General features: G+C 35.9%; 1 protein-coding gene across 2 annotated transcripts; it reads right to left on the bottom strand.

The window, feature by feature from the left end:
* Positions 1-1,746: 1,746 nt before the first annotated feature.
* LOC112029641 (purple acid phosphatase 23) lies at positions 1,747-10,529 on the bottom strand. Of its 2 annotated transcripts, XM_065766922.1 has the most exons (10): positions 10,019-10,529; positions 9,726-9,917; positions 7,297-7,633; positions 4,746-4,963; positions 4,449-4,639; positions 3,807-4,088; positions 2,848-2,970; positions 2,218-2,298; positions 2,080-2,137; positions 1,747-1,986 (listed from the first exon to the last, which is right to left on the bottom strand). In XM_065766922.1, exons 1-10 carry the CDS (start codon positions 10,281-10,283, stop codon positions 1,982-1,984), a joined length of 1,752 nt encoding a protein of 583 aa, XP_065622994.1. In that variant the 5' UTR covers positions 10,284-10,529; the 3' UTR covers positions 1,747-1,981. The 2 variants fall into 2 exon arrangements, 1 of the variants encoding a protein (XP_065622994.1); XR_010626374.1 differs by lacking the exon at positions 1,747-1,986 and having other exon boundaries at positions 2,095-2,137; positions 2,218-2,502.
* Between the last annotated feature and the right edge of the window lie 16,390 nt (positions 10,530-26,919).

A 26,919-nucleotide genomic window follows, 5' to 3' on the forward strand; every position in this document is an offset into this window, starting at 1 on the left:
CAAGATACAAGAAATTATTAAGTCTACTAGGAAGATTAATAAAGTGGTCCTTCCAACTAATGAAATAATGCTACTTATGCAAATATGTGAGTTAGATTCTTAATCAACATAAGAATCAAAAATAAAATAAAAAACCACTATGTAATGTCACATTTGTATAAATATCCGCGTTTCATTGGTTAAAAGGATTAGAGCATCTCCAACAGTTTCTTTAAATTTTTGTACTGTTTGGAGAGTAAATAGTCCATTTTACCTTTTGCCTACGTACTTTTTCAAATGCACTTTTCAATAGACTCTCTATCATTTTCTTTATCCCATTTAAATATTATTTCTTCATTTTTTCTTTAATATTTCTTTTTCAATCTTCTTTCATTCATCTAATTTTAATGCGAAGTGCTACATTCTTAATATTTTACAATTTTTTCACAATAAATCATATGTGGTAAGTTATTACTGATTTTAATTTGAACACATCACTTAAATATATATTTTTTCATTAGTATTAGTTAGTAACAACCCACCACTTAAGATTTATTGTGAAAATATTGTGAATGTATTGTAGTAGCATTTCTCAATTTTAATTTCTTATTCTTTATTTTATTTTTTCCTTATCTTTTTTTTTTTCATCCACACGTTTCTTTTCTTTTTTCCTCTTTTTTTCTCATCCACACCTTTCCCTTATCTCTATCTTCACTTTTCTTTTTTCTTTTCTTCTCTAGCACTTCGTCTACTCCAGAGCATTCAAGAAGCTCTCTCTCTTTCTTTCTCTCTCTCACACATAAAGATCTTTGGCGGATGACAAAGGCTAGAGGACAACCTTTTTTTCTCCTCCCACCACCGCATGTCCTTCTCCCTACCAAGGCTCAGATGGGTCAGCTTTGCTCTTTTTTCTTCTTCTTCTTCTTCTTCTTTTTTTTTTTTTTTTAGTTCTAATTTGATTAGTTTTAAAATTGTGATTTGAGTTTGTATTTTGATTGAGAGTTTTGTCGATTTTGTGCATCATCAGTGTTTTCTGATGAGAAGCAAAGAGAGAGTTTTTTCTAAAGAAAGAGAGAGAGAGAGAGAGAGAGAGTGCAAAAGAAAGAGAAATGGAAGAAAGAGAAAAAATTATTTTTTATCCAACAAGCTGATTATTTTAATAGATAAAAAGATTTGAATGAGCTACAATACTCTCTACATCAAGAGAGCTACTGTAACAACTCTAAAAAAAAGAATTTGGAGATGGAAAGGCTGTTAGAGGGGTTTTTTTTTTTTTTTTTTTATTTTTTTTTGGTGTGTTTACTCTTCATAATTGGCTTTGGAGCATCTATTGGAGATGCTCTTAGGAGGACCACTTTAGCAATCATCCTAGTAGCCCTAACAATTTCTCCCCAGACACACTTTTAACTTAACTTTTATTTTAGCCAATAGTACAAGAAGCTCGAGGGTTGACATTTATGAGTAAGCCTTCACCCAACAAAGACCAGTGTTTATAAAACTTGTGTTTGTCATTCATTATCAACAATTTAGCCAAATGGCATCAAAATGGTTCACCAAATACCTCTTGGTAGACCTAATAATTTCTCCCAAGACACCCTTAACTTAACTTTAATTTTAGCCAATAGTACGAGAAGCCCGAGGGTTGACATTTATGAGTAAGCCTTCACCCAACAAAGACCAGTGTCTATAAAACTTGTGCTTGTCATTCATTATCAACAATTTAGCCAAATGGCATAAAAAAAATTCACAAAATATGAATATCATCACTAAACCAAGAAAATTTTCATTTAACTGAAACAGAAACTTACAAATGAGATTTTATCAGCAACAATCAATAAAAACCCAATTGCTCACTTGCACAACTCAAAAAAATGTCTACATTTCCAAAGCAACCAAATAGTCACTATACAAATTTTACGAAAAAAATCCAAGCAATTTTCGTATGGTTTTGCATCAATTACCTCTTTAAAAAGGGGAAAAGAGCATGAGCCTAACGACCTCATTAAGCTTCAAAAAAGGGAAAAAAAAATAATCATTCTAATATAGATTTAAAAAAGAAGAAGAATAAACCTGGGATTACATGCAAAAAGAAGGGATTACCTGAGTGGCAAAGAGAGAGAGAGAGAGCCCCTATGAGTAATGAGTAGAGAGAGAATATCTGAGAGAACAAAATTTGAAATTAGAAACGTTTTGTTATTAACAAACAAAATTTGTCCATGAGAGAGAGAGAGAGCTTACTAATAGAGAGGGGTGGTGACAACATGCCTTAGAGAGTGATGGAGAGGAAGGGAGAGAGCTTGGAGCGTGTGCGACAGAGGGCTGCGAGTGAGAGAGATATAATGAGCTCCATACATTTACTGACTACATTATTAAGCAATGGCATTTGTCACTATAAGTCCCCCCATCAGGAATTTATGGCAGGAAATGCACAAGCCCTTTAGGCAAAATCTTTTAGTGACACTTTTTGCTGGTGGCTGACAAATTCATTGTGGAAGTATCCCTTTCCCAGTGAAGGGTGCTTGGCTGCCAGGTACAAATAAAAGAATTAACAATACATTATTCACTGACAGCCATCTTTAACTGCCAGGAACTTTGCCGCCAGCAAAAGGTTGCCATCAACGGCCAAAATGAGATCATTCATCAAAAACAACTTAAATGAATAGAAAAATGATAAAAGATATTTCAGCATACTTCTTTTTTTTTTTTTTGCCCCCTGATAAACAATTATGCTTTCAGTATCTATTGTTTTATGTTGCACTCTATAATGACATATACATTTATTGTGTGAACAGAATTTTTACTTCTGCCTGATGAAAAGAGAAAAAATTTAACAGTTTGATAAAGTTTAAAGTTGAACTAAGAAATCACTTTTAAAGTTTTAGAGCACAATTCTGGCTGTCGCACAATGTATATTTGATCACTGTGGCTATCTTCATTATATACATCTTGATTCCTATGCCAAGTCCATAAAGCATATGTAGAATTCACAACCTGCATTAAGAAATAGAAAGGCAATTAATGAGGGGAGTAGGAACTAAGAACAGTAAGTATATGAAGGCAGATGTCATAAAAGATCATAATGGAAATGTAAACCAACAGGCTCTTCATTGTTTTGAGCATTTTTTGCTTTTAATTCGATAAAAAATCTGTAAACTTTTCATTTGAGCCACTGCAGACTGGATGATGTGCTTAGAATTATCAAAGGTTTGCATGCACAACATACATGTTCCAAACACCTGTCTCTTTGTAATTATAAGAATACATTTTCCAAACACAAAAATAAAAGTTGAACCTCATAATCACTCGTGGTCAAGAAAGCAGTTCCTTTTAGTTGATTTATAAAAGAGAAGATCCTTATACAGAAGTTACCCATCCAAGCCGAGCTTAGACTTTAGGCTTACTACCATTCTTGAAAAACATATTGCTATTTATTGACTGAACCAATGAGTACTCATGTTGCTGGGGATCATTTAAAAGAAGGGCTAGGTCAATGAACTGTGAGGTGTACATCTAGAGTCTTGAGAACCCCATATTTTACAATAAACTCAAATGGGGCCATGTAGAGCATGGTAGTAGGTAACTGATCCACAAAAACTGTATAAACAGAAGGAACAAATTGATTTCCACTGGAGCTCAAATAATATTTTTGAGTTAGAAAATTCAACTCTGCATCAAGGGAAAATCAGTAACTAAATTTTATAGATGTCCCCAGTATAATCTCAAGTAGCACTAGGATTAGGCAGTAGGGATAAAAATTTGGGTGTGAGTTGACTAACCTAGGAGAGGAATACCAAAAAAGTACATAATGTGACAGGCTAAGACCGTACCTCAAGTATTCCATGCCCAAAGCTGCTTTCTCTATATGCACTCCAGTCTGGTTGTCTGTTCCAACAAAACTGCCCTTTAGCAGGACCAGAAGAAAAATTCAAATGACATACCCCTCCAAATTCTGGTGTGTTATCTCCAGCTGAAGGACACTTTCCAGGGTCATCAGCAAAATCAACATCAACTTGCTCAATATTGCCACCATCTCCAACTATTATATAGACAGGCCCACATGGATCCAATGTATAGTTATAAACTCTATTCATTCGCTCATAAGCATGCACCTGCAAAGCAGAAAATATGTTGCACTTCATTCAATATAGAAGAAAATTGCTATTTTGAAATATTTAAGGTATTTTCCAGTTCTCCTTATATCTGTCCACTCAATCATATCATAAATACAGGACAGACCACCACATGTCTACTGATTTATGCAAATGGCCATTGTTGCTCCATTTTGTGTAATAATTGTTATATAATAACAAAACAGAAGTAAACTAAGCAATACTTTAGAAGGCAGAAAAGGAAAATTATTTAACATCAAATTCTTTATCTCTGATAAATAAGCACCTAAATAATGTTAAATATTTACAATCACATGCTCTCTAATCAATGAGTGTAGGATAGGATAAAGTTTGACTTACATGTCCAGAAAAAATAATATCAACACCATATTGATACAAAATTGCTTCCATTTCCTGCCTCATGCATTCAAATTCCTGATAGTGTGAAGAATAGCTGTTATACCATGGTGGATGCCATGCAGCTACCAGCCAAGGGGTTACAGTGCGGTCCACTCGATCTAGATCTTTCTTTAGCCAAGCATATTGAGCACCTGAAAGAAGATTAATTGAAAAACTCCAGTCACACAAGACAATCTAAAAAATAACATCCTGGGTGGTTTTGGTCTATATATTTATAGAAGTGACAGTATCAGTTACCAGTACTGTTATAGTCAACATATGCCCCCAACATGATAAAATGTACTCCTCCAGCATTAAAAGAGTAGTATAAGTTACTCTTAGATCCACTCTCCGCTGAAGGAACTACGAATCTCGTTAAATATGATTTGAATGTGATCCCAGAAACTTGGGGCTCAATCTCATGGTTGCCTTCAATGACCATCATAGGAACTCTTGAGGTTAATGGCTCCATGAATCTGAAGTTTCAACAGATGTAAACAATAAATACATATCATATACAATCAAATCAAGTAACATATGCATTCACAAATAAATTATTTTATAGATAAAATTCATCTTGTTTCAAATAACATTTTTTTCCCTACTAAAAGAAACTTCAACTTCAATTTTGGATGCGCAGATTATAAGTTAATGGATAAATAAATGGAAGCTTATCAAAATAACAAAATATTGAATGATGATGAGAGGCAACAATAGAATTAAATAATAATAAAGTAAACTTTAGATCAGAAGAAATGCCCCCCCAGTCAATCTAGAGCTTATTTACAAAGTGTGGCTATGAAACAGATGGCAAGGTCACTAGTACTTTACTTGAGCCTGATTGTACGATTTCTATCAGTTTCAAGTGCTGTTGCATCCAAAAATCCAATTACTGATTTTGGTTGCATGAACTAAAACTCAGCGGTGGAAAAAAGGAAATCAGAAATAGACATACAAATGAAAATAAGAAGAGAAAACACAAGTATAAATATTAAAAATCTGAAAGTCATCCCAAATTTGTTAGCTTTCTAAGTTAAAGCATGCGGGATTGGTTGTCAAATCATTAATATCATACCAATAATTCACACCGTACTGATATTGGAAAAGTGTAGAAGGTAATAATGGTTTATGGTGCATAAGGAGACACATTAAAAATATCTATTGAGATCTAGCATATAAGAAAATAGTTCAGTTTAGAGGCAACAAAGTCAAGAGTACTTGAGGGAACTTACTCAAGCTGGTAGTTATCTCTTGTTACAAGGGTTATAAGAAAATGTTGGATCAGAGAAATCTCAACATTTGTTTAAAGCTTAAGATTTTGGGAACACTTGTTATCATGGTGTAGAGCATATAAGGAAAATCTCATTGCATTTTCAAAGAACCTAGCAAAAAGATTTGGAGATAGGACTCTAAAGATAAATTTTCAATTGATCATATTCAAGCTCTAATGCAGGAGATAAGGAAAAATAAAATGTTAATTAGAGAAATCTTGCCATTCATTTACAGCTAAAGCTTTTGGGAACATGTGCTATCATGTAGAGCATATAAGGAAGATATCATTGCCTTTTTAAAGAACCTGACAGCGTAGAGCATATAAGGAAGATATCAATATCATTGCCTTTTTAAAGAACCTGACAAAAGGATTTGGACATAGGACTCTCAAAATAGATTTTCAATATATCATATTGATGCTCTGATGCAGGATGTCTTAGTTTCCCTTACAGGGGAGAAGTGACTTCCCCAAGTACAAGCCTCCAGTTTAATGACCTAATTGAACAAAATTCTGACAAAAACATCATTTAAACCACCACAGCATAAAGGCTAGCATACAAAATTGAAATCAGCCATACAACAAATGCAAATTGGTTGCAGTCTCCATTTTAGTTTCCTCGTTGCATTCTGGTTTCCTGTTTATACTTCCTCCATTAAGATTTTTTTTCCCTTTAGTGCAAAAATTATTAACAGGATTGATAGAACAACATACATCAGACTCCAAAAAAAAAATTTCATAGATTCTTAAATCTTTTTTTTATTTTTTTATTTTTTATACAACTCTGAAAGTTTTGGAGTCTTTTGGAGATCAGACTCCAAAACTTTATTACAACACTTAAAATCAAAACGTTTTATGCCACTATACAGTTCACATAAGTTCTATTTTATTTATGTTTTGGAGTAATTGGAATGGTCCTTGAAGTTCTACCCTTTTTTAATACAATACTAAAATTCAGAGAAAAAAATATTGGTCTTTTACAGATGCATACCCCAACTCTTTTCATAAACAGGATATCTTTATTTAAAAACTAAAAAATGTTTTAAAATTTTTATTTTATTCTAAAGAAGGAATTGGCCAGCAAAAACTGCAGGGAACTTATTATCATACATTTACCAATCAGTCATATTGTCAAGACTACATAAAAATTTGCCATTTTCAACTCAGGAACGAGCAGTGACAAATTGATTCAGCGTAGTATATTTTTTTCCATATTGTCTCTAGTTACTACTTACTCATTTATAACTTAACTAATTCTTGCCCAAGGCCTCTTGGCCTAGTGGTGCTTTCAACCTGATATTCAACTAAATACCTCTCAACAACTGCATCTCAGCCAATGGTTGACAGATAGCCATCTCATTAGAATGGATTCATCAATACAAATGTGCAGCTAACCTGTTTAATAGAATGATAAACAGACCTTAGGGCGTGGAATATCATAAGCATATCTTTAGCCAGCATACCTATGATTGTACATGGTAAGGGTTTGCCAAATGTCCACCTACACAGGCATAACTGAAAAAATTGCATAAAGGTTACCTTCCCCATGCATCCCAGCGGGGTTGATAAGTCTCTCTGATAGGTGCATCTGGGAATGCACACGAGAAGCATGGAACTCCTTTTCCACCAGTTGTCTGATACTGATTTGCATAACTTAAGTCTCCAACCATTAATATCATTGAAGGATCATTCTGAATCAAATGATCAATAGTTGTTGTGGTGTTGCTTGTGAGACCCAAATCTCCAATAACTGCTATTCGATGAGGATAACTAGATGGGCTAGGCGTTGGAAATGTTTCAAAGACATTTTCTCCACTCATAGCTGGAATAGAGCTATCCCCACATTTGTAATAATATTTTGTTTTGGGTTGAAGACCTGCAAAGAAATACAAAGCCCAATTTAATGGAATTCAACAAGAAGTTTGGCTAATTAGCATATGAAGCACATGTGCTTTTCCGGATTTGGGTGCGGGTGCGGGTGCAAGACTTGGCAATTTTTGAAAAAGTAGGGTACAGGTGCGGCGGGATGCGGCAATTAAAAAATTATTAAAAATATTTTTATTTATATTTTCTATATATTTTAACTATTAAAATATTTTTAAAAAACACATTACTATGGCCTTGGTTCACAAAACAAAGAAAGAAGAAGGCAAGAAACACAAAACAAAAAAGAAAACACAAAAGAAGCAACAAATATTTAGAATAAAATTGAGAAAGGATAGATGTAGGATGTTTGGGCCTCATTCAAAGCCGATTTCGTCTGTTTTGGCATGATTTAAGGCCGATTTTGGCCTTTTTTGGCTATTTTGGCCACCGGCCAATACAATTTGATTCGGCCGATATGACCCGATTCTGGCCGAATTAGCCCAGTTCGGCGCGAATCAACTTGAATCGGCACGAAACGAAGCCGAGTTGGTGCGAATCGGAGCCAAGTCGGCGCGAATCTGGGAAAAAAAAAAACTCTTAGATGCGGCACCGACATGTGGGCAACGGTGTCAGTTGCTGCACCTCGCATCGGACTCTGGTGTGGCACCCTCCCAGCCGCGTCGGTGCTTCCTAGATTACCACTTGGTGAACTCCAATTTCTATCACTTTGTCTTATGTGTTTGATTAATAAATGAGATGACCATTCTCTTATGTAAAATTTTACTTAAAATAACTACTTGATGTAACGTAGCACTTTCAAGAAATTGCCAAATTAAATTAACATGCGTTCCTCAAGAAGGAAATTTGCAGCATAATATTACCACCCAGTTATATGGTGGTCCATTTCGTACTTGCTTTTATACAAATAGTTTTTAGAGTAAATTACACAAACTGTTGAGGTTTGGGGGAATGACAATCTCTTGGAAATGATACTCCCCTCCCTTGAAGTTTAAGGAAATCAACACATTACTCCTTCCGTTAATAACAATAACAGAATATTCCAAATTTTGAAAAGATTCCTTGACCAAATCCTAACCATGGTTAGTTCAAGTTTTTTGGTTAAATATTGTTCCTTATCACTAACTTGTGGTTAGGGTTTGGTCAATGGACTCTATTCAATATTTGGAATTCTATTCTTGTTATTAATGGAACTATGGAAGGATTAATGTGTTGATTTCCTCAAACCCCAAGGTAGGGGAGTGTCATTTCCCTTAAATTTGGGTTGGAGTGCCATTCTCTCAAATCTCAAGGGAGGGTTGAGTAATTTATCCAAGTTTTTAAAATTACTCTGGTTGAGTATGTTCATATTTCATATGGTGAAAGACCTAATTAGCTGATTAGGAATGGATGAAAATATATATACTTTGGAGTTAAGTTAGTACCAAAAAAAAAAAAAAAAAAAATCAAATGATTAAATGCTGCACAACTGAGGTGAAAGCATCATTCAAATTGCATCACAATAGGCAATAACTTCAGTTGAAATTAGGTTTCTATGAGACGTATATATACAGTTTAGGCATAGGTTTTCATATTTGACTGCTTATATTTTTTTTATTGGTAATTTACACACAACCCAATGGGTCTTTAACTCTTGACCTCACCCTCCACCTAGCACTTCCAGGGAGGAGGTACCAATTGAGAGCTCATTGGCATATTTGACTACCTATATAAAATAACTTCAGTTGGGATTAGGTCTCTATGAGACGTATACAAATAGTTTGGGCAGGTAACTGATTATAAATATTGGGTTTCATGTTTGACTACCTACATAAAATATTTCCTCCCCCTTGATAATTTCTCTAACATGTGAACTAATGGTAATACATTGATAATAGAAGGTCACAAGACCACATATGAGAAGTTGATCGATCATAATTTCTCATGAACATGCTAATCGATTCAAGAGAACGGACCAACTATCAAGCGGTAGCAGTTTAAGGCCATAGCATCATAGCAATTGATAAAGATGCAAAAGCCTACCAACAAATCATTCTAACCCACAAGGGCAAATTACTTTAAAGTAACAAAAAGGGAGTTTGTACCTTTGAGCCTCACATGGTGAATGATCCCAGAGGTGTAATTCAAGAGGCCTTTAAATGGGTACAATTGACTGTAAACAGTGGAAACCCCTTTTGCAACACTCGTATACTTGCCACTTTCTTTCCCATACCACACCTCGCTCAAAACCGATGAAGGATCAAGCTCAGTCAAATTTGAACCAACCTGAGCATCCCCTAAACCAGTACAAACAAACCCAATTCACTAAAATCACTAAAGCAAACAACAACAACAACAACAAGAAAAGTAGAAAAGATTGAGAATTTCTCAGACTTACCAGTAACCCAAGAAACCCAAACTGAAGTTGGCGAAGAAATAGCAAGAGCAATCTGTTCTGGGAAGTTTGAAGTGACATTTCTCTTGATCCTTGGATCATCCATTGGCAAGTCCGAGCTGCCTTTACGTAAAGAAGGATCAAGGCGATGTGTCACAGGCTTAAATGGGCCATCTAGAGTAGTGGGTATTTGGCTTTCAGTGACCACCATCTTTGTGATGATCAAGAAAGTGGTCAGAGTGATCATCCATAGCTTGGAGTCCTTCATTGGGGTTACTATTTTTTCTTGATTGTTATTGGTAGTAATGGTTTTTTTAAGGTTGTCGGGAGAAGAGCAGTTTGGTCATGGTGAACAATCAAAGAGGTGGGGGTTTGGTAGTTTGGGATGAAAGCGAATCGGTTGGTGATGAAGTATGGCATATCTGTGATGAATAATAGAATATACTTTTCGTTCAGTGTTCAACCGGGTGTAGAACACTAGAACCATGCAAGTTTGTTTGGTGTTCAAGATTTCGTAGTGGTTGCTGGCAGTGTACTTATCTAAGAAATAAGTACAGTATCCAAAATAAATAAATAGAAAAAGAACAAAAATATAAATTATTATACTTTTATAGTGTCATTTTGACAGCCTATAAATTATATATTTAAGTTTAAACAATTTTCTCAAAAAATAATAAAAAGTTTAAACCATTAATTATTATTTGGGTAAAATCCAATAATTAACTATAAAATTTGAGCTAGGTCCAAAACATTTCAGCATTGATTAAATTAGTCATTTAACACAAACGGTCTAAACGTTGTTTATTATTTTTACTCTCTTGGACTCCTCTCTCACCTTAGACCTCTCTCTTCTCTCTCTAACCGAACCCTCATTTTTAGCTTTGGTTGTGGGTAGTCACTTGTCAGTGGTGGTGGGTGTCAATGGTGGATCTGAAGCCCTTTGTGGGTTTCAATGGCGGATTTGTGATGGATCTGAAACTCTTTGTGGGTGGATTTCAATGGTTGATCTAAAGCTCTCTGTATGTTAATGATTGACTTGAAGCTCTTTTTATTAATTTCTTTCTGACTCTCTTTGAAAGCTTTGTAGGTGTGGGTTTGGTAATGGATTTGTTATGGGTATGTGGCTGGATTTTATTGTGTTTGGTATGTAGTTATGGGATTTTTTAGAAAATAACTACAAAACCCAAACAATATTATTAGTTAGGCAACGTTTTAAACATATTGCATTTCTAACAATTCGACTTCAGAGGAGTCGATTTTACTGTTCATATTGCCTATTTTTGCGCCACGTAGATAAAAAAATCAAGTCCATTATACTCATTTTTTATACATAGAAATCGACTTCAGTGGAGTCGTTTTCAATACAAAGAAAACGACTCCACTGAAGTCGATTTGCCCAAATACCCACCAACACCACGAACTCCACACAGTTAACTTCAGTTGTGTTAAAAAACCCCATGCGACAGAAGAACCCAGGCGCCGACGAGCAAACGAAGCTAGGCATCGACGAGCAACACCGACGAGCAAACACAGCAAACGAACCCAGGCGCCGACAAGCAAAAAACCCCATGCGACAGAAGAACCCAGGCGCCGACGAGCAAACGAACCCAGGCGCCGACGAGCAACACTGACGAGCAAACACAGCAAACGAACCCAGGCGCCGACGAGCAACATCGACGAGCAACACCGACGAACCCAGGCGTCGATTCACCAAACCCCGACGAACCCAGGCGCCGATTTCACCAGACCCCGACGAACCCAGCAACACCGACGGCGAAGCACGAAGAATCCAAGCGCCGATTCTGACCAAACCCCGACGAAAGCTTCAGGTGATCGGATCGGATTAGTGGAGGAGAACACGCTCGGGTACGACTCCGTTTTGGATTTGATTTCTTCTGGGGTTCTTCTGGTTGTGAGGTGGTACGAGCAACACCGATGGCAATGACGTTTGAATTTCTACACTAAGAAATCGACTTCAGTGGAGTTGCTTTCAATACAAAGAAAACGACTCCACTAGAGTCGTTTTCTTTGTATTGAAAGCGATTCCATTGAAGTCGATTTCTATGTATAAAAAATGAGTATAAAGGACTCGATTTCTTTATCTATGTGGCGCAAAAATAGGCGATATGAACAGTAAAATCAACTCCTCTGAAGTCGAATTGTTAGAAATGCAATATGTTTGAAACGTTGCCTAACTAATAATATTGTTTGGGTTTTGTAGTTATTTTCTAAAAAATCCCTGTGGTTATTTCGAGTTGTGAAGGACATGCTAGTTGTTGGTTGGTGGTAGTTGTTGTTGCTAATGGTTGTGGGTTTGTGGCTGAGTTTGGTATAGGTACCTTTGTAAACTGGACTAAAGCCTCCACTGCCAAGTATCTTTTTTCTGATTTTTTTTTTTAAATAACTATAAAATCCAAACTATTTTATTAGTTAGCTAATGTTTGAAACTATTTTGGTATTTAACAAATCTAGTCCAAAGGACTTGATTTTGGTGTATAAATCGAGTATATTGCACTCGATTTTCCATTGCACCAGCAGTTGAGCTAGACAAACTGTCCACGTAGGCCTGGAAATCGAGCCCAAAGAACTTGCTTTTCCTTCATGGAAATCGAGCCAAAGGACTCGATGTAGTTTAATAGAAATCGAGTCCTTTGAACTCGATTTTAGTTCAGCCCAACCACTCAAAACACCACTTAAACTTACTTGGATTTTTTTCTTGTTCTTCCTTTCCTTTTTTTCTCCAAATGCCGTCCCACTCTCCACTTCCAAGCCCCAAAAACACATGAACAAATCAAATCCAAAACAAATCAAACCCACTCTCCAGCGTGTTCTTCTCCTCCACTGGAGCGGCGGCGAGAAACCACACATCCAATCCGATTTCCATCGCCTGAAGCTTTCGCTGCCTGGGTTTGGTCAGAATCGGCACCTGGGTTGCTGGGCTTTTGCATCGTTACTTCTTTCTTCCATTGAAGCGGCGACGAGAAACCACATCTGATCCGATTTCAGCTTTTGCCATCTGGGTTTGGTCAGAATTAGTGCCTAGGTTGCTTGGTTTGCATCGTTGTTTCTTTCTTCTTCGTTGTTCATCTTTGCGTTTTGATCTCTGGCAACTTTCTGTCTCTGCGTTACTAAATCGAGTCCATAGGGCTCGGTTTCCATGAACGAAAACCGAGTCCAGTAGACTCGATTTCCAGAACTCAAGTCCACTAGACTTGATTTCAATGTGTCCTACGTGGACGTCCACCTCAGCTACTGGCGCAACGAGAAATCGTACATAATAGCCCAAAATCGACACTAACATGCTCCAATTGTTAGATAGCAAAATTGTTTCAAAAGTTTGCTAACTAACAAAATAGTTTGCCTTTTATCGTTATTTATGAAAAAATGCCATTTTTTCCTCCCAAACCCTTACTTGCTTTCTTTAGTTCTTGGTATGAGTAACGATGTGGGCCCAATTCAAATCTCCAATCTTTAACTTTGTCCATGTTCTTAATCTTCCTAAACAAGTAAATAGCAACAGAGACTACAGATAGTGTAAGAACAATAACTGAATCAAAACTAGCTACTGTTAGAGGCTTAAAGGCTTAAAGCTGTGTGTTTTTTATTCTTAAGTCCCAACAGGGAAGGGAGAGGAGAGAGATAGAAGAGAAAGTTAGAGAGAAGAGAGAGAAAAAAAAAAAAACAACATTATTAATTTAATGAGATTCTTGTAAGCCCTTATTGTAGGCCCATCAAGCCCCAAGATGAAGACTTGCCTTTTGATATTCTTGCTAGACTTAAAGTTATCCCCATTAACAAATTGGGAGACTGAGGAAGGCAAAAGAATTTGGGTGAACTCCTCTGATGGAGATTTTAATGGCAAAGTTGCTTATGTTATATTTGCTGATGAGGGCGTTCAAAATCATTGGGACAATAAGTGGGTGTGGAAGGTTCCGACCCCCCTAAGGATTAAATTATTCTTGTGACTATATGCTCACAATAGGATAAAAGTTAATGAGATTCTTGCTTGTAGGGGTATTGGTATTTCCCCTGATTGCCCAAGATGTGGTTGTGAGTCGGAGTCCATTGTCCACTTTCTTAGAGATGGTCGGTTTTCTATCCAAGGTTTTGAATTTCATTTCAGAGACTGATCCAAATTGACAATTGGAACAAAATATTCTAGTACTGGTTTGTTTCAGTGCACCATTTCGAAATTACGCAAAGGATATATATACACACATAATATACATAATTTATATATTTATAACTTCATATAAGGAGAGGCTATTCAAGTTGAAGGTGGTAATACTAATGATGAGATTGATTGGTTTACACTTGGTCCAGAGGACATTTCAGCTTCACCACTACAGGCTCAGCCACAAGAATAGCCATAGGCATCGGCTCAACCTCAGGCACCAGTTTAGGCTCCTGATTGCCTTGATCTGATTCTAGATTAATTGGACCACTTGCAAAGTTCCTTTGATGAGCATACTGTATACTCCAGAAGGCAGTTTGTCTACCTTTAAGAGCAAATCACTTCTCTCTCTAGCCATTTCTAAGACATAGGGGGTTCAGGCGACTAGTACCTTTGGCAATTCTTTTAAAAAACCGTAGTATTAGCTCGAGTGGGAGTACAGTTTAAGGGGGAGTAGAAATCCTAGTAGCTTTTATTATGCTTAGTTTATTTACCTTACTTTATATAAGCTTTCAGTACTTTAGTTAAAAACTCAGTTTATTTTTAGTACTTTTGTTATTAGTTTTTATAATCTTTTTATGATGCATTTAGTTATCTATTGCCTTCTTGCTTTAGTTTTCTTTATTGCATCATATGCTTGTTGGACATGCTATTAGTTCTTGCGTTGCACGTAATTGCTTGCATGTCCGGATATTCATTTACTCAATAAATGTTCATTGTAGCCATTTCTTAATGACTGTTCATGTTTGATCAAGTTATGCTTCAAGTTATTTTCTCTTGGTATTTACTTGATTACATTTTACTTGTTCTATAAACATGTCTTGATTTCTACTTGTCTCAATCTTAATCAGGTTATAGGTACATATGTTACAAGTTCTTCACAGGTTTTAAATTTAAGTTTAAGTGAATTTTCCTAGACTCATGTTTTAAGTCTAGAGCTTGTTTAGGAGTTCCATCACGAAATAGCCAAAGGGGGAGATTGTAAAGTTGTAATTTTCAATTATGTTTTGTTGGAATTAATTCCATGTCAAATTTGATTGTACTTAGTCAATCAATTCCCTATATGTTTGTGAGATTTAATGTAAGGGTTGAGTATGAGAGTTTGGTGAAGAATTGTGAAAAGCGGAGAACTTCACGACTTGCTCGTGAGTGAACAACACATGAAAGGCCCACGTGAGAAGCACATGCTGAAAGCTGAAGAGTCAAGTGTTATAAGGCATCTTGCGACTCATCTTGCGACTAGGCCAACTCACAAAATGACCCGTGAGATGCACTGTCAGGCTGTTTTAATGTGCTTTCCTAATTTCTTTACCCACACTATAAAAACCCATATTACTCATGAAATTGTAAGGAGACTTTTAGAGAGAAAACCCTAGAAATACACTTGAGAGTTAAAGATTGTAAACCCACAATCATCTACATATTTCTCTTAGTTTTTCTTGAGAGGTTTGTAGCCCAAATGCATACCTCACCCAATCTGAGTGTTGAGAGTTGTTTTTGTACATGTGGGAAGTATTGGAAGAAGTCATTCTATGATGGATGCAATTTGGAGCTAATTGCAGGATTCGGATAACTAGCGAAGACATGACTCGGTGAAGTCCGTTGGGAGCTGGAATTCGAAGGGTTCAAATACAGTGGGTAGATTAGGTTTGGAGGGTCTTTTTGATATCTTTGTACTCCAACTTTATTTACTAGTGGACCATTTCAGTTTGGAGGGCTGTGGAGAGGTTTTTCGCTGAGTACTTTGGTTTCTTCTTTGATAATATATCTCGGTATTATCTTGTATTTGCATCTCTTTTTACTTACTACTTGTGCTTTATAATTACTTGTTGATTATGCTTGAAAATGCACTAGGTAGTAGTTCCGATTAATTGCGCATTAATTACTCTTATTCCGCACTTAGTAAGTCAAAAGCAATTTAGCTGTAAGTTTAAAATTGGGGGTCTAAACAAGTTTTAGTGTTTTGCACTGTTGAGCTTCCACTTGTATAGAGAAAGAATGAAAGATCATATTTGTTTATAGTGAAGAGGATGGTTTTATATTGTAATTTTGCTATGTTTAGGTGTTTCAGCATTCAAAATTATATGGTCTGTTTGGTGGGGTTTGGTTTGGAAGTGGGGAGTTGATGTTGTTTCACTACATTTTTTGGTTTTGCTTATGAATGTAATGGGTCTTTGTGTAAATGGTAAACTATGAATGGGATGGGTCTTTCTTACTTGCAAAAATAGGTTTCCACTGTCTCTATGATTGTTGATAGTAGTTTGGACTTTGGACTGGGAAAATGAGGGTAAGTTATAAATGTTTTCTTTCCCATATTTTTGTTTTAGATAGTCAAACAGTTTGGTTAGGTTTTTGTTCGGTCCTGGGTTTAGGATTAGGGTGGCTGAACTATAGAAGTAATTGATGCAATTGCCTAAGATTCCCAAATAAAAGAAGACCCTCACTTGTATATATATATATATATATATGTAAAATATATTTATCTAAAAAAAAAAAAACAAAAATAGTCAAAATTAGGCTAACAAAATTAAATTTTTGGAGACAAATTCATTAATCCATTCTTGAAATATGCTAAAATCAAAATTAATACCAGACAAATTCATTAATAATACAACATAAATATCTTGAAATATGCTAAAATAGAAATTATAAATTTCTAAAACAAAAGAAAAAAAAAATCACATCTCTCTATCTCTTTGCCTCTCCATCTACATTCTTACCTTTCTTTTCTTTATCTTGATTCTTGAATCTTTGATCTTTTTCTATAAGCTTTCTTTTATTCAGTCATTCTCTGCATCAAATTCACTGCATTCACAGTACATTCAGGATTGAAGAATGGTGGTGTGGGCATAGCAAAGATGACCCCCTTCTCCCTTTGTGTCTTTCCAAAATTGTCAGAGCATCCATAGTAGAATTTGCAAAAATTATGTCATTTTGCCACACCAAAAGCCTACTTTATTATTTTACCACATCATTTTACAATATCCCATTTATCAGATGTTATATTTTTACCACTTCATTTAAATATTATTTCTTAATTCTTTTTAATTCTTATTTTATTCTTTCTTTATTATTTGTTCCTACAACCATAAAATTCCTTTTCTCTCACTGGTGTCTTCTTCTCTCATTTCTTCTTTCCTTCTCTCACTGGTCTCACTTCTTTTCCCTTTTCTTCTTTCTTTCTCTTTTCTTCATTCACCGGCATCCACAACTGAAAACCATGGTGGTAGTGGTTCGACGAAACTGTGAAGAAGATGAGGCCGAGTTTGTGGTTTGTGGGTCTCTGCTGTTGATCGGGGTGGCTAGGTTGCAGTGGTTCGGCGAGCATGGCTGGGTTTGGGTGGGTTTTGTGATTTGATTTTGGGTGAGAAATTTCAAAAATATGATCTTTCTAATTTTGGGTCTATGATTTCTAACATGGGTTTGTGATTTGTGGTGGTACTGGGTTTGATTGGTGGTTTTGGGTGGTGGGAATCCCGATTTGCAGAGGTTGTGGGTGCTGCCGGTAATGGTGGCTATGGCTGTGCTGTGGTGGTTTGTGGTTGGGTTTGTGTGGTGGGTTTGTGGGTGATGGGTTTGTGGTGGTTGTTGGCTACTGGGTAAGGTGGCTATTGGCTGTTGGGTGTGGTGTCTGTTGAGTTTTGTTATACCAGTGGTGGTGGTGGTGAGTGGATGTGGTAGTGTGGAAGAGGGAAGAAGAAAGAGTATGGGAGAGTAGAGATGGAGGCGGTGAATATTGAATAGTTGAAGTAGAAGATGAAAGAGATATGAGAGAGAAAGAGGAATAAAAAATCAATAAATCAATATGCCACAGCTTACCGTACAGTTGCAAATTTGTGATTTTACTGTAGCATGTTGCAAAAAATATGGCATTTAGAACATATGATAAATATGGTCAAATGGTATTTGGTGTGAAATATGTGCCAAATATTTAACATTTGGCACATATCCCACATCTGCTGTGGGTGCTCTTATGTAGATTGAAGATTGAAGAGTGTTGGATTTTTATTCAACTTCAATATTTCAGATTATATTTTTTAATTTGCTTGACAAGACAACACATTGGCTGACTGGCATTTCATAGTGCACACTGCATACAGCACAACACAGTCAGCACAAAGGTGAAAGGCCGGAGGCCTATAGCTCACAGCTGCCCCCACGCACTAACCTCCACCCACACTATACGCACACAATAGCAGATATTTTTTTTTTTTTTGAGAAACCACACTAGCACATTCTGAACAAAGGCCATAGCTCACAGTTGGCTGAGTCTCAATGTAAGGTTGTATTTGCACACACCTGCCCTATCTTTTACTTTTACTTTTACATTTTTTTTTAATGCAGTATTTTACTTTATCAATTATTATAAGTTATCACACCAATTAATAATTTAATGTATGTAATATCAATTCATTTGTATGATAGTGATACTAATTTATTAAACATTTAATTAATATTTAAATATAAAAAAAGCCATATTTAAAATTTTTGTCTAAGGTCTCAAAGTTGTGGGCTGCCCTATTTAGGATTGTAGGAGCTTAGAGCATCCGCATCCGGATTTTATATCTCATCTTATTTTACCATCTCAAAAAACTACTTTATCAATTATACTATACCATTTTACAATACATCCAGCATCCCAGCTTCTATTTTCCTATTCTACTCATTAAAATAATATTTCTACTCAATAAAATAATATATCCCACAATTACCATCATCTACACTACAACACATTATTTATTCTTTCTCTCTCTTTATTTCTGTTCAACAACCACAGTCACCACCACCGCCGCACTACCCACACCTGACACCACCACCACCACCACCAGCAACCCATGATTTATCGTCAACACCAAAAAAAAAAAAAAAAAAAAAAAAAAAATCGGCCCACCAGCCATAACCACAAACCCCAGTAGCTGAACCAAAAAAAAAAAAAACACAATCCAACGCCAACACAGCACCACCAACACAGCACAACCACCACCAACAAACCCACAGCCACCATCCACCACCACCGTCCAGCTTCTCAATCAGACCACCCACCTCTACTGAGAAAAATTCATAGCAAAATCCAGCCAAATCAAAATCAAAATCAAAATCAAAATCCCAAATCCAAAATCAAACCCATCTGTGCTCACCAAACCTAAACCCAAACCCATTTGTTCATCCTAAACCCATCGCTGTTGCTGTCGCCCGTTGCCAAACCCGTCATCATCATCATCATCATCTTCACCGAAACCCACTACCAAACAAACCCGGCAAACATTGAAACCCACCGTCAAACCCATCAGAACAAATCCCCCAACCCATTGGAAAAATCACAACCAACGGACCTCCACGCCATTGAAGAACAGAGCAGGAAGAAGAGAAAGCAGAAAGAAAGAAAGAAAGATTATGATCTATAGAGAGAGAAGAGAGAAGAACAAACTGATTAAAATATATTTTTTGTTTTTACTATTCAGCTACAGTGTAATTCTAAATGTAGAATCGCACTGTAGCAGAATTGTATTTTTTGGTTTTTTTTACAATACTTGCATTTTACAACGCCTGATGGAGTGGGTTTTTGGGCTTGAATGGTAAAAGCAGCTTTCATTTTGGCATTTAGCCTTCCTATTGCTGATGCTCTTATGGGCTTGGGGTTGAGAATTAACGTCTCTTAAATTGACTTCTAGGCTCATTTTTGCCATAAAACTGTATAATAAAAAAAAAAAAAGCCTTTTTGTTTTGCAAAATTTCACATTTGGTTAATACAATATATGTTTTTCTTATCTTAATTACTATTTGAACTAGTTAAATGTAAACTGTCTCCTTCTCCAAAAAAAAAGAAAAAGAAAAAGGAATGTAATCATGATTAATTAGGAGATATTTTTTAATTGAATGTGTTATTACTTATTAGGAGCAAACAACTAAACTTTTTCAAAATGTAGCGTTTGGTTTATACAAATTTTTTTTTCTTGCTTATTATTTGAATTAGTTAAAACAAACATATTTTTTTTCGTGCTTATAATTTGAATTATTGGACATAATTTTTTTCTTGCTTACTATTTGAATGAGTTGAATGTACTGTAATGAACAAATAACTAAATTTCTATTGAATATTATATAGGAGTGATTACACAGGATAGTTTCTTATAGGACCTTTTGCATGGTATTAAGGATAAGAAGCACCATGCTAAAGAAAATAATTATCATGTCTATTGTGGTACACCTGGTATAAGAGCATTCTCATCAACAATTGTAAAATTTTTAGCATTTACAATCTTAAAACACTACTTTTACTACTTTAACACCTCATTTTACAATATACCAAACATCAAACATTCTATTTTTTTTACAACTTCATTTAAATATTCTTTCTTTAATATTTTTATTCATTTTTTAAAATTATTTCTCGCTCTCCCTCTGTCTCTCCATCTTTCTCAACTCGGTCTAGAAACTTCTCCCTCTTTCTGAGGGGGAATCCGGGTAACTAAGCATAAATATCAAACTTTATAGTTAGTTGACCCGGTTTAGAAAGTATATAAGATAGTAGCATCTCGAGCCTAAGAGGGTCGATTTTGGGCCTATAAATCGAATTTTTGAGACTCGATTTTTATGAGTTGATGTGGCATTTTTTTCACGTGGCAGACCACGTGGAAATCAAGCCTCAAAGACTCGATTTCTAAACCAAAAATATTTCAAAAAATTTTAAGTCTCAGACGCGCCTCACCTCAGCAGATCAGAGAAGAGAGAGAGAGAAAGACCAGATCTGAGGGAGAGAAAGAGGCCGCGCGAGCTCACCATATCAGAGAAGAGAGAGAGAGAGAGAGAGAGAGAAAGAGGCCGCGCGGCCTGGGCTCGCGCCTCATTTTTTTTTTGGGCTCTCATTTCTGATTTCTGATTTCTGATTTGCTGCGTTGGGGAGATATTATATATGGGCTTGTAAATCGAGTCTTTCAGACTCGATTTCTATGTGGACGCCACGTGGAAAAAATGCCAACTCAGACCGGATCTAAATATAAAAATTGACCCTTAAAAACTCGATTTATAGCTCTTAAATCGAGTCTCTTAGACTCGAGATGCTAATAAAAAATATAGTTTGAAACTAATGACTATTAACTACATAGTTGGGATTTTATGGTTAAATCCCAATTTCGTTCTCTTTCTGATATTTTCTCTAAAAACCTCTATGGCTTGAGCTTTTCAAGCTCATCACCTCTAATCACAGCCACACCTAGTCCAAGCAACCCCACGACTATTCTTCTCAGTCCAAGCAACCCCAGTCACAGCCACAGCCACAGCCACGGCTAGCCATTGCCAGCCACCACTGTAGCCCAACCTCATCCCAATACCAACAGCCATAATAGCCACCACAAAACCCACCTCCCTGATCTCAACCCTAACCAAAACCCACCACCACCCACCCACCTTGTTCTCAACCCCAACTAAAACCCACCACCACCCATACCCAACTTAACCCAACCAAACCCATGACCCATCACTATCACCATCCACGGCCAAAAACCCATCACCAAAACCGCACCCACGGCCAAATACTACAGCCACAGCCACGACGAGAATCAAACCCGAACCAAAACTAGAATAAAAACCACCACCCATACCTAGATGGACCAAACACCCACCAAACATTACAACCATAGCTCCAATCACAACAAGAACCACCAAGAAACCACCACCACAAGAACCACAAAAAACCGCCACAAGAACCACAAGACACCTGCCACAAGAACCAAAAGAAAACACACAACACACTGATCTCCACATCGGTCTCCTCCATGTCGATCTCACGCCATCACGTTGTTCTCCTCGCCACCAAGCCGATCTCAAACGTACGATCTTGTTGTCGGAGGGAGTGAGGAAATGAGAGAGATGTGGGAGACAAAGAGAAAACCAGAGAAATTAGAAAGGATAGAGATGTGGGAGACAGAGAGACAAAGAGCTGGAGAGAGAATAAATAAATTAATAAAATATTATACAATTTTGCTACAGTGCGCTCTCAAAAATGAGAGTGCACTGTAGCAAGATTGCAAATTTTATAGCATATACAAGTTCTGATGGAGTGGATTTTTTAAGTTTCAAATCAAAAAAATAGCATTTAGCATTCTTGATGAGAATGCTCTTATTTCTCAAACTCTCTCTCTCTTATATATATATATATTATCACATTTTTTTTTTTTGATAGGATATATATTATCACATTGATATGACATTCGTATATGACTAATGAACCACTTTTCTTTTCTTGGAAAAGAACCACTTGTTGTCATGTGTATGGACAAACAAGTAAAAAGAAAAAAAAGGTCTGGGTCATTGTTTCTATTGGTGTCCGTTAGGACGTGTAAATGTTATATGGGTTCAGTTAATATGTGCCCTTAGAGCATCCGTAGCAGATGTTCTAAAAATTATGCTATTTTACCACACTAAAGGCCTACTTTATTATTTTACCACATCATTTTACAACATCCTATTTATCAGATGTTTTATAATTCAATTCTATACATTAAAATAATATTTACTACACATTAAAATAATATTTATTACAACACACCAACACACCAACTCACCAACAGCCATGGAGAGATGACAGAGAAAGGAATAAAAAAAGAAAAAAAATTTTACCACACCATTCCGTACCGTGGCAAATTTGCCACGGTACTGTTCAATGTTGCAAAAGATATAACATTTCCCACATCTGCTAATGGGCTCAATTTGGGTTTGGTGTGGGATATGTGCCAAATGCTCCCACATTTACTGTGGGTGCTCTTAGGGCATACATTAAATCATCTATTTTTAGAAACATTTTTTCGAAAATTGAAAAAACTGTCAATACTTTTTCAATTCCCGAGAAATTTTTTTTCAAAAATAAAAAATAATGTGTGCCTTTAGGGCACACATTAACAAAATCCATGTTATATTTCTAAAGGTCTGGGTCATTCTTTCATACTTTTATTAATGTTTGACCTACACACAACCATCTAATTAATTAAGCTGGATTGGAAAGAGGGGTTTAATATAAACTAGCTTCTTCTTCTTTTTTCTTTTTTTTTGGTGGTTTTAATAAATAGCTGAACGGCAAAAGACTAAGAATAGACCGTATGTATAAATCAGTTTTCCAAAGTTGCACATGTGAGGAAGTAAATTATATGGGTCCACAACGTGAAGGAAAAAGTGTTTCTTCACTTTCGTGATCTATTCAAAAGCCATAATTAAACACTGTTAATAATTAATTACATGGACACTTAGGTCAAAGACTCAAAAATATGTACACATTAGTCTTCCAAGAACCAACCCCTCTTTATAATCCACACCGACACACACATGCAAATCATGTAACTTGTTAGTTAGTAGTTACTTGTCCCAATTTGCCTATGAAATTTCTTATATATGCAATGAGCAAATTTGCCTATGTTATATATATTACTATGTTTTTAACCATATTTCCGCCGTCACTTAAATCCTACTTTAAACAACACCTACATATATATATAGAAATAAGGACCTCGTGCACGTACGATTTTTCCAAAGATGAAGAGGTTGAAAACTCATCAAAACTATTGAGTGAAAAATTCGTGCCTCTTTCCCTTGAGTTTATTTAGAAAACTATGTTAGTTTACAATCTATACATGCATGTGATCAAATTAAATGAGCTTAATTATTGGTATATATGAAACCACAAAGTTTGTTTTTTTCCAGTAATTAATTCATTTTTAGAGAAAATCTTCAAGGAGGTAGGTTGTTTTGGAGTGTGCTACTGCTAGAGGTTCTGGTTCGTTCATGAAAGAATTCATATAGAAGAAGTTCAAAAGTTTAGAAGTTGTTATTGTCATGTTATCAATGAATTATGTAGTACTGGGTCATATATGGTCTACTCATAATAATATAAAGACTTTTTTGAGCAATCTGTAAACTCTTTTTGTAATTAATTGCCTTCGTTGGGTACGTTACTAAGAAGTTTTTCCTTTGAAGATCAGTCTCTTAATCGATTTTTCACTTCCTCACTATATCCTGTGTTTTTTTTCCATAGCTCTTGCTCTATGATTTGGAGCATGCTAAATTTTAATAAAATATAATTATCTTATTTTTTATTGAGAAAAGTTGTTAATTACTTAATAATTCTGTTGCATATTTTAAAAAGGGTCTAACGACTCTAACCAATCATTTTCTAAAATTTTGGATACATACTAATCTTTTTGTTTTAGGCTTTTAGTGGATGCTAGAAGCACATGGTGATAAATTGGTAATTTACTGGAAGTGCCTGAAAATTAACAGTTTTGAATTCTCTCTTTATTAAGAAAAACAATATTGAAGAAAAAAATAAATAAAATATAACGAATTAGAGTCAAGGAAGAACTTCATTGTCACAAGTTATCACCGAATCCAATTTCAGGCAATGAAATTGTCGCCCTGGTAGAAGGTTATCTTTCTTCTTTTCTTTTTTCCAGAAATTTTTATAATTAGTCTGTAATATAGTACTGTATAGGAGAAGTCAATTTTGTCACCCACAAACTTGTCCACTGGGCTGATCATTTCAACAGACTTGGGCCCCTGGCCATCTTCTTCTTGTTGAGAAAAGAGATGGCTAGGGCCCAATTCCTCTCGCTTTCTGTATCTCTTTCTTTATTTATGAATGTTTATTTACTATTTAAAAAAAAAAAAAAAAACTTATCAGTCTTGGTGGAGAATATCATCCATTAAAATCAATAAAACAAAAAGTAAAATCAATAAAATATAATATTTTTGTTTACAATTGCGCTACAGTGCAATCATATATTTAGGATGACACTGTAGCACAATTGCAAATTTTTTTTATAATTGTAAGATTTTGCAAGATACAGAACATAATGCATATAGAAGACCGGATATGAATGCTCTAAGATACCTATTATCCAATTGACTAGTCATGACTAGCCAGTACGTACAAAAATATTATCTTCACAAGTGAGCTCTGACATTTGTATTTTGCGAATTTAGCAAGATCATGTACGATACAGAACATTTGGGGTTCCCTGTTATACCATGAAACTTCACTATACTTTAATATCGAATTGGAGACCTCATGCAAAGGACTTTTTTTAGTTTTATTTTTATTTATTTATTTTGTTGCTGAATAACCTCATGCAAAGGAATTAGGTGTAGAAATGAAGGCCGGTTAATTGTTGAAGTAAATTCCGGCTAAGATTCGGATGTGGATGGTTATTGAAAAAAATGGTTCAATTAAATTTCCAAATATAAGCAAAAAGTGGTGCTGGTTAAACCTCAAGATGGGGAGTCTTTTAATTCCTACATTTAGCTTCCATCCATCTCCATCTTACCTGACAATAAAAGGCTAAGTGGATGAAAGAAAGGGGGTTCAAGTCATAGTCATGGCATCTTTTATGATGTTTCATATTTGTGGTTCAAACTTCACATTCTCTTGCCCTACTAGCAACCAATCTCTAAAAAAAAATTAATAAAATGATAAAAGAAAAATTGAAGAAAAACGGTAATTTTTTTATTTTTATTTTTTTTAAAGAGAGTTTCAACCTATGGCATCTACTCCTGATAATAGCTTTTTATCATTAGATCAAGAGATCAATCAGTTTTTGGTGTAGGCAGGGTTGAACCCCAAATCTCTTATTCAACCATCAAAGACTTTACCAGTTGAACTAACTGAAGAAAAGCTTTTAGTTTAGTTGTACGTCCACCTTTTGAGAGAAGTACCAAATATTTCTCGATAGATATTATGGGTACCCAAAATAAGGCTGGTTGGCTTAACCTCTACTTGGGCTCACAATCTATTTTTTTAATGAGCTTTTGAGTTTCCTACTGTGGGTGGTCCTATGCTCGGCAGGGTCTAAAACACTTTTGTTTCCTTAAATATTTCTCTCTTTCTCACAAAGTCACTCCTTTACTCTCTTTGAGTGCTAGCTCTCTTCTCTTAGTACTCTTCCTAGAATTGCCAACCCCCTTTCCTCATCCTCTTCTCCTATTTATAGGCTAGTACAAGTGGAGGTGCCATAATTACTCCCCCTTGATAGTGCGAATAGGGGTCCAATTCCATCACCTTTAGGTGGGCAAGGCGGTAGTGGCATTGAAAATGATTCCCACCTCCGAAGCTTGCTCAGCAGTGATATTACCAAAGGCAACACCGGGAAGCCGAGATATTGTTTGCCGAGCAACCAGACACCCGACCAAGTCGAGACTGATTGGGAGTGGCTCACTTTTGACGTTCAAGGCGAAGTGGTCCTGTTATGTTTATTGGGCCCACATTGGGTCTCAAGAGAAGTCTAGATCAAGGTCATAAGCCTAGTGGGGAGAGGGCTATGTGTTGTATTTCGAGGTCAGGGCCTAAGGTCGAATGGACTTGGGGCCTTGTCCCGTATAATGCTACAAGTCCAGAGTCCACGACCTAATGACCCCGAGGCTAATCCCTGTACAGATATGTTTCACTATAATTTGTGCTTTGGAGTTAGTTTATATCTATGTGAAGATTAATTATTTTTTGCTAAAAAAGATAATTCTCACCTAAAAAAGGAAAAGAAAAAAGAAATTCTTAAATGATATAATGAAAATGTTTGTTTTTCTTGTGATAATTTTTGGTAATGCCTATATTGTAAAAAGAGCTCTGTAGCTCAACTTGCACCTCTGGGCATTTCTATTTGGGAAGAGGGGGGGGGGGGGGGAGGAGAGAACCCTTTAAATGAAATGATGGTTTGCATTTATCTAGGTATATTTGAGACCTTTTCTTCTT

The sequence above is a fragment of the Quercus suber genome, unplaced genomic scaffold (assembly GCF_002906115.3).
Source record: "Quercus suber isolate HL8 unplaced genomic scaffold, Cork oak 2.0 scaffold_756, whole genome shotgun sequence".
NCBI lineage: Eukaryota > Viridiplantae > Streptophyta > Magnoliopsida > Fagales > Fagaceae > Quercus > Quercus suber.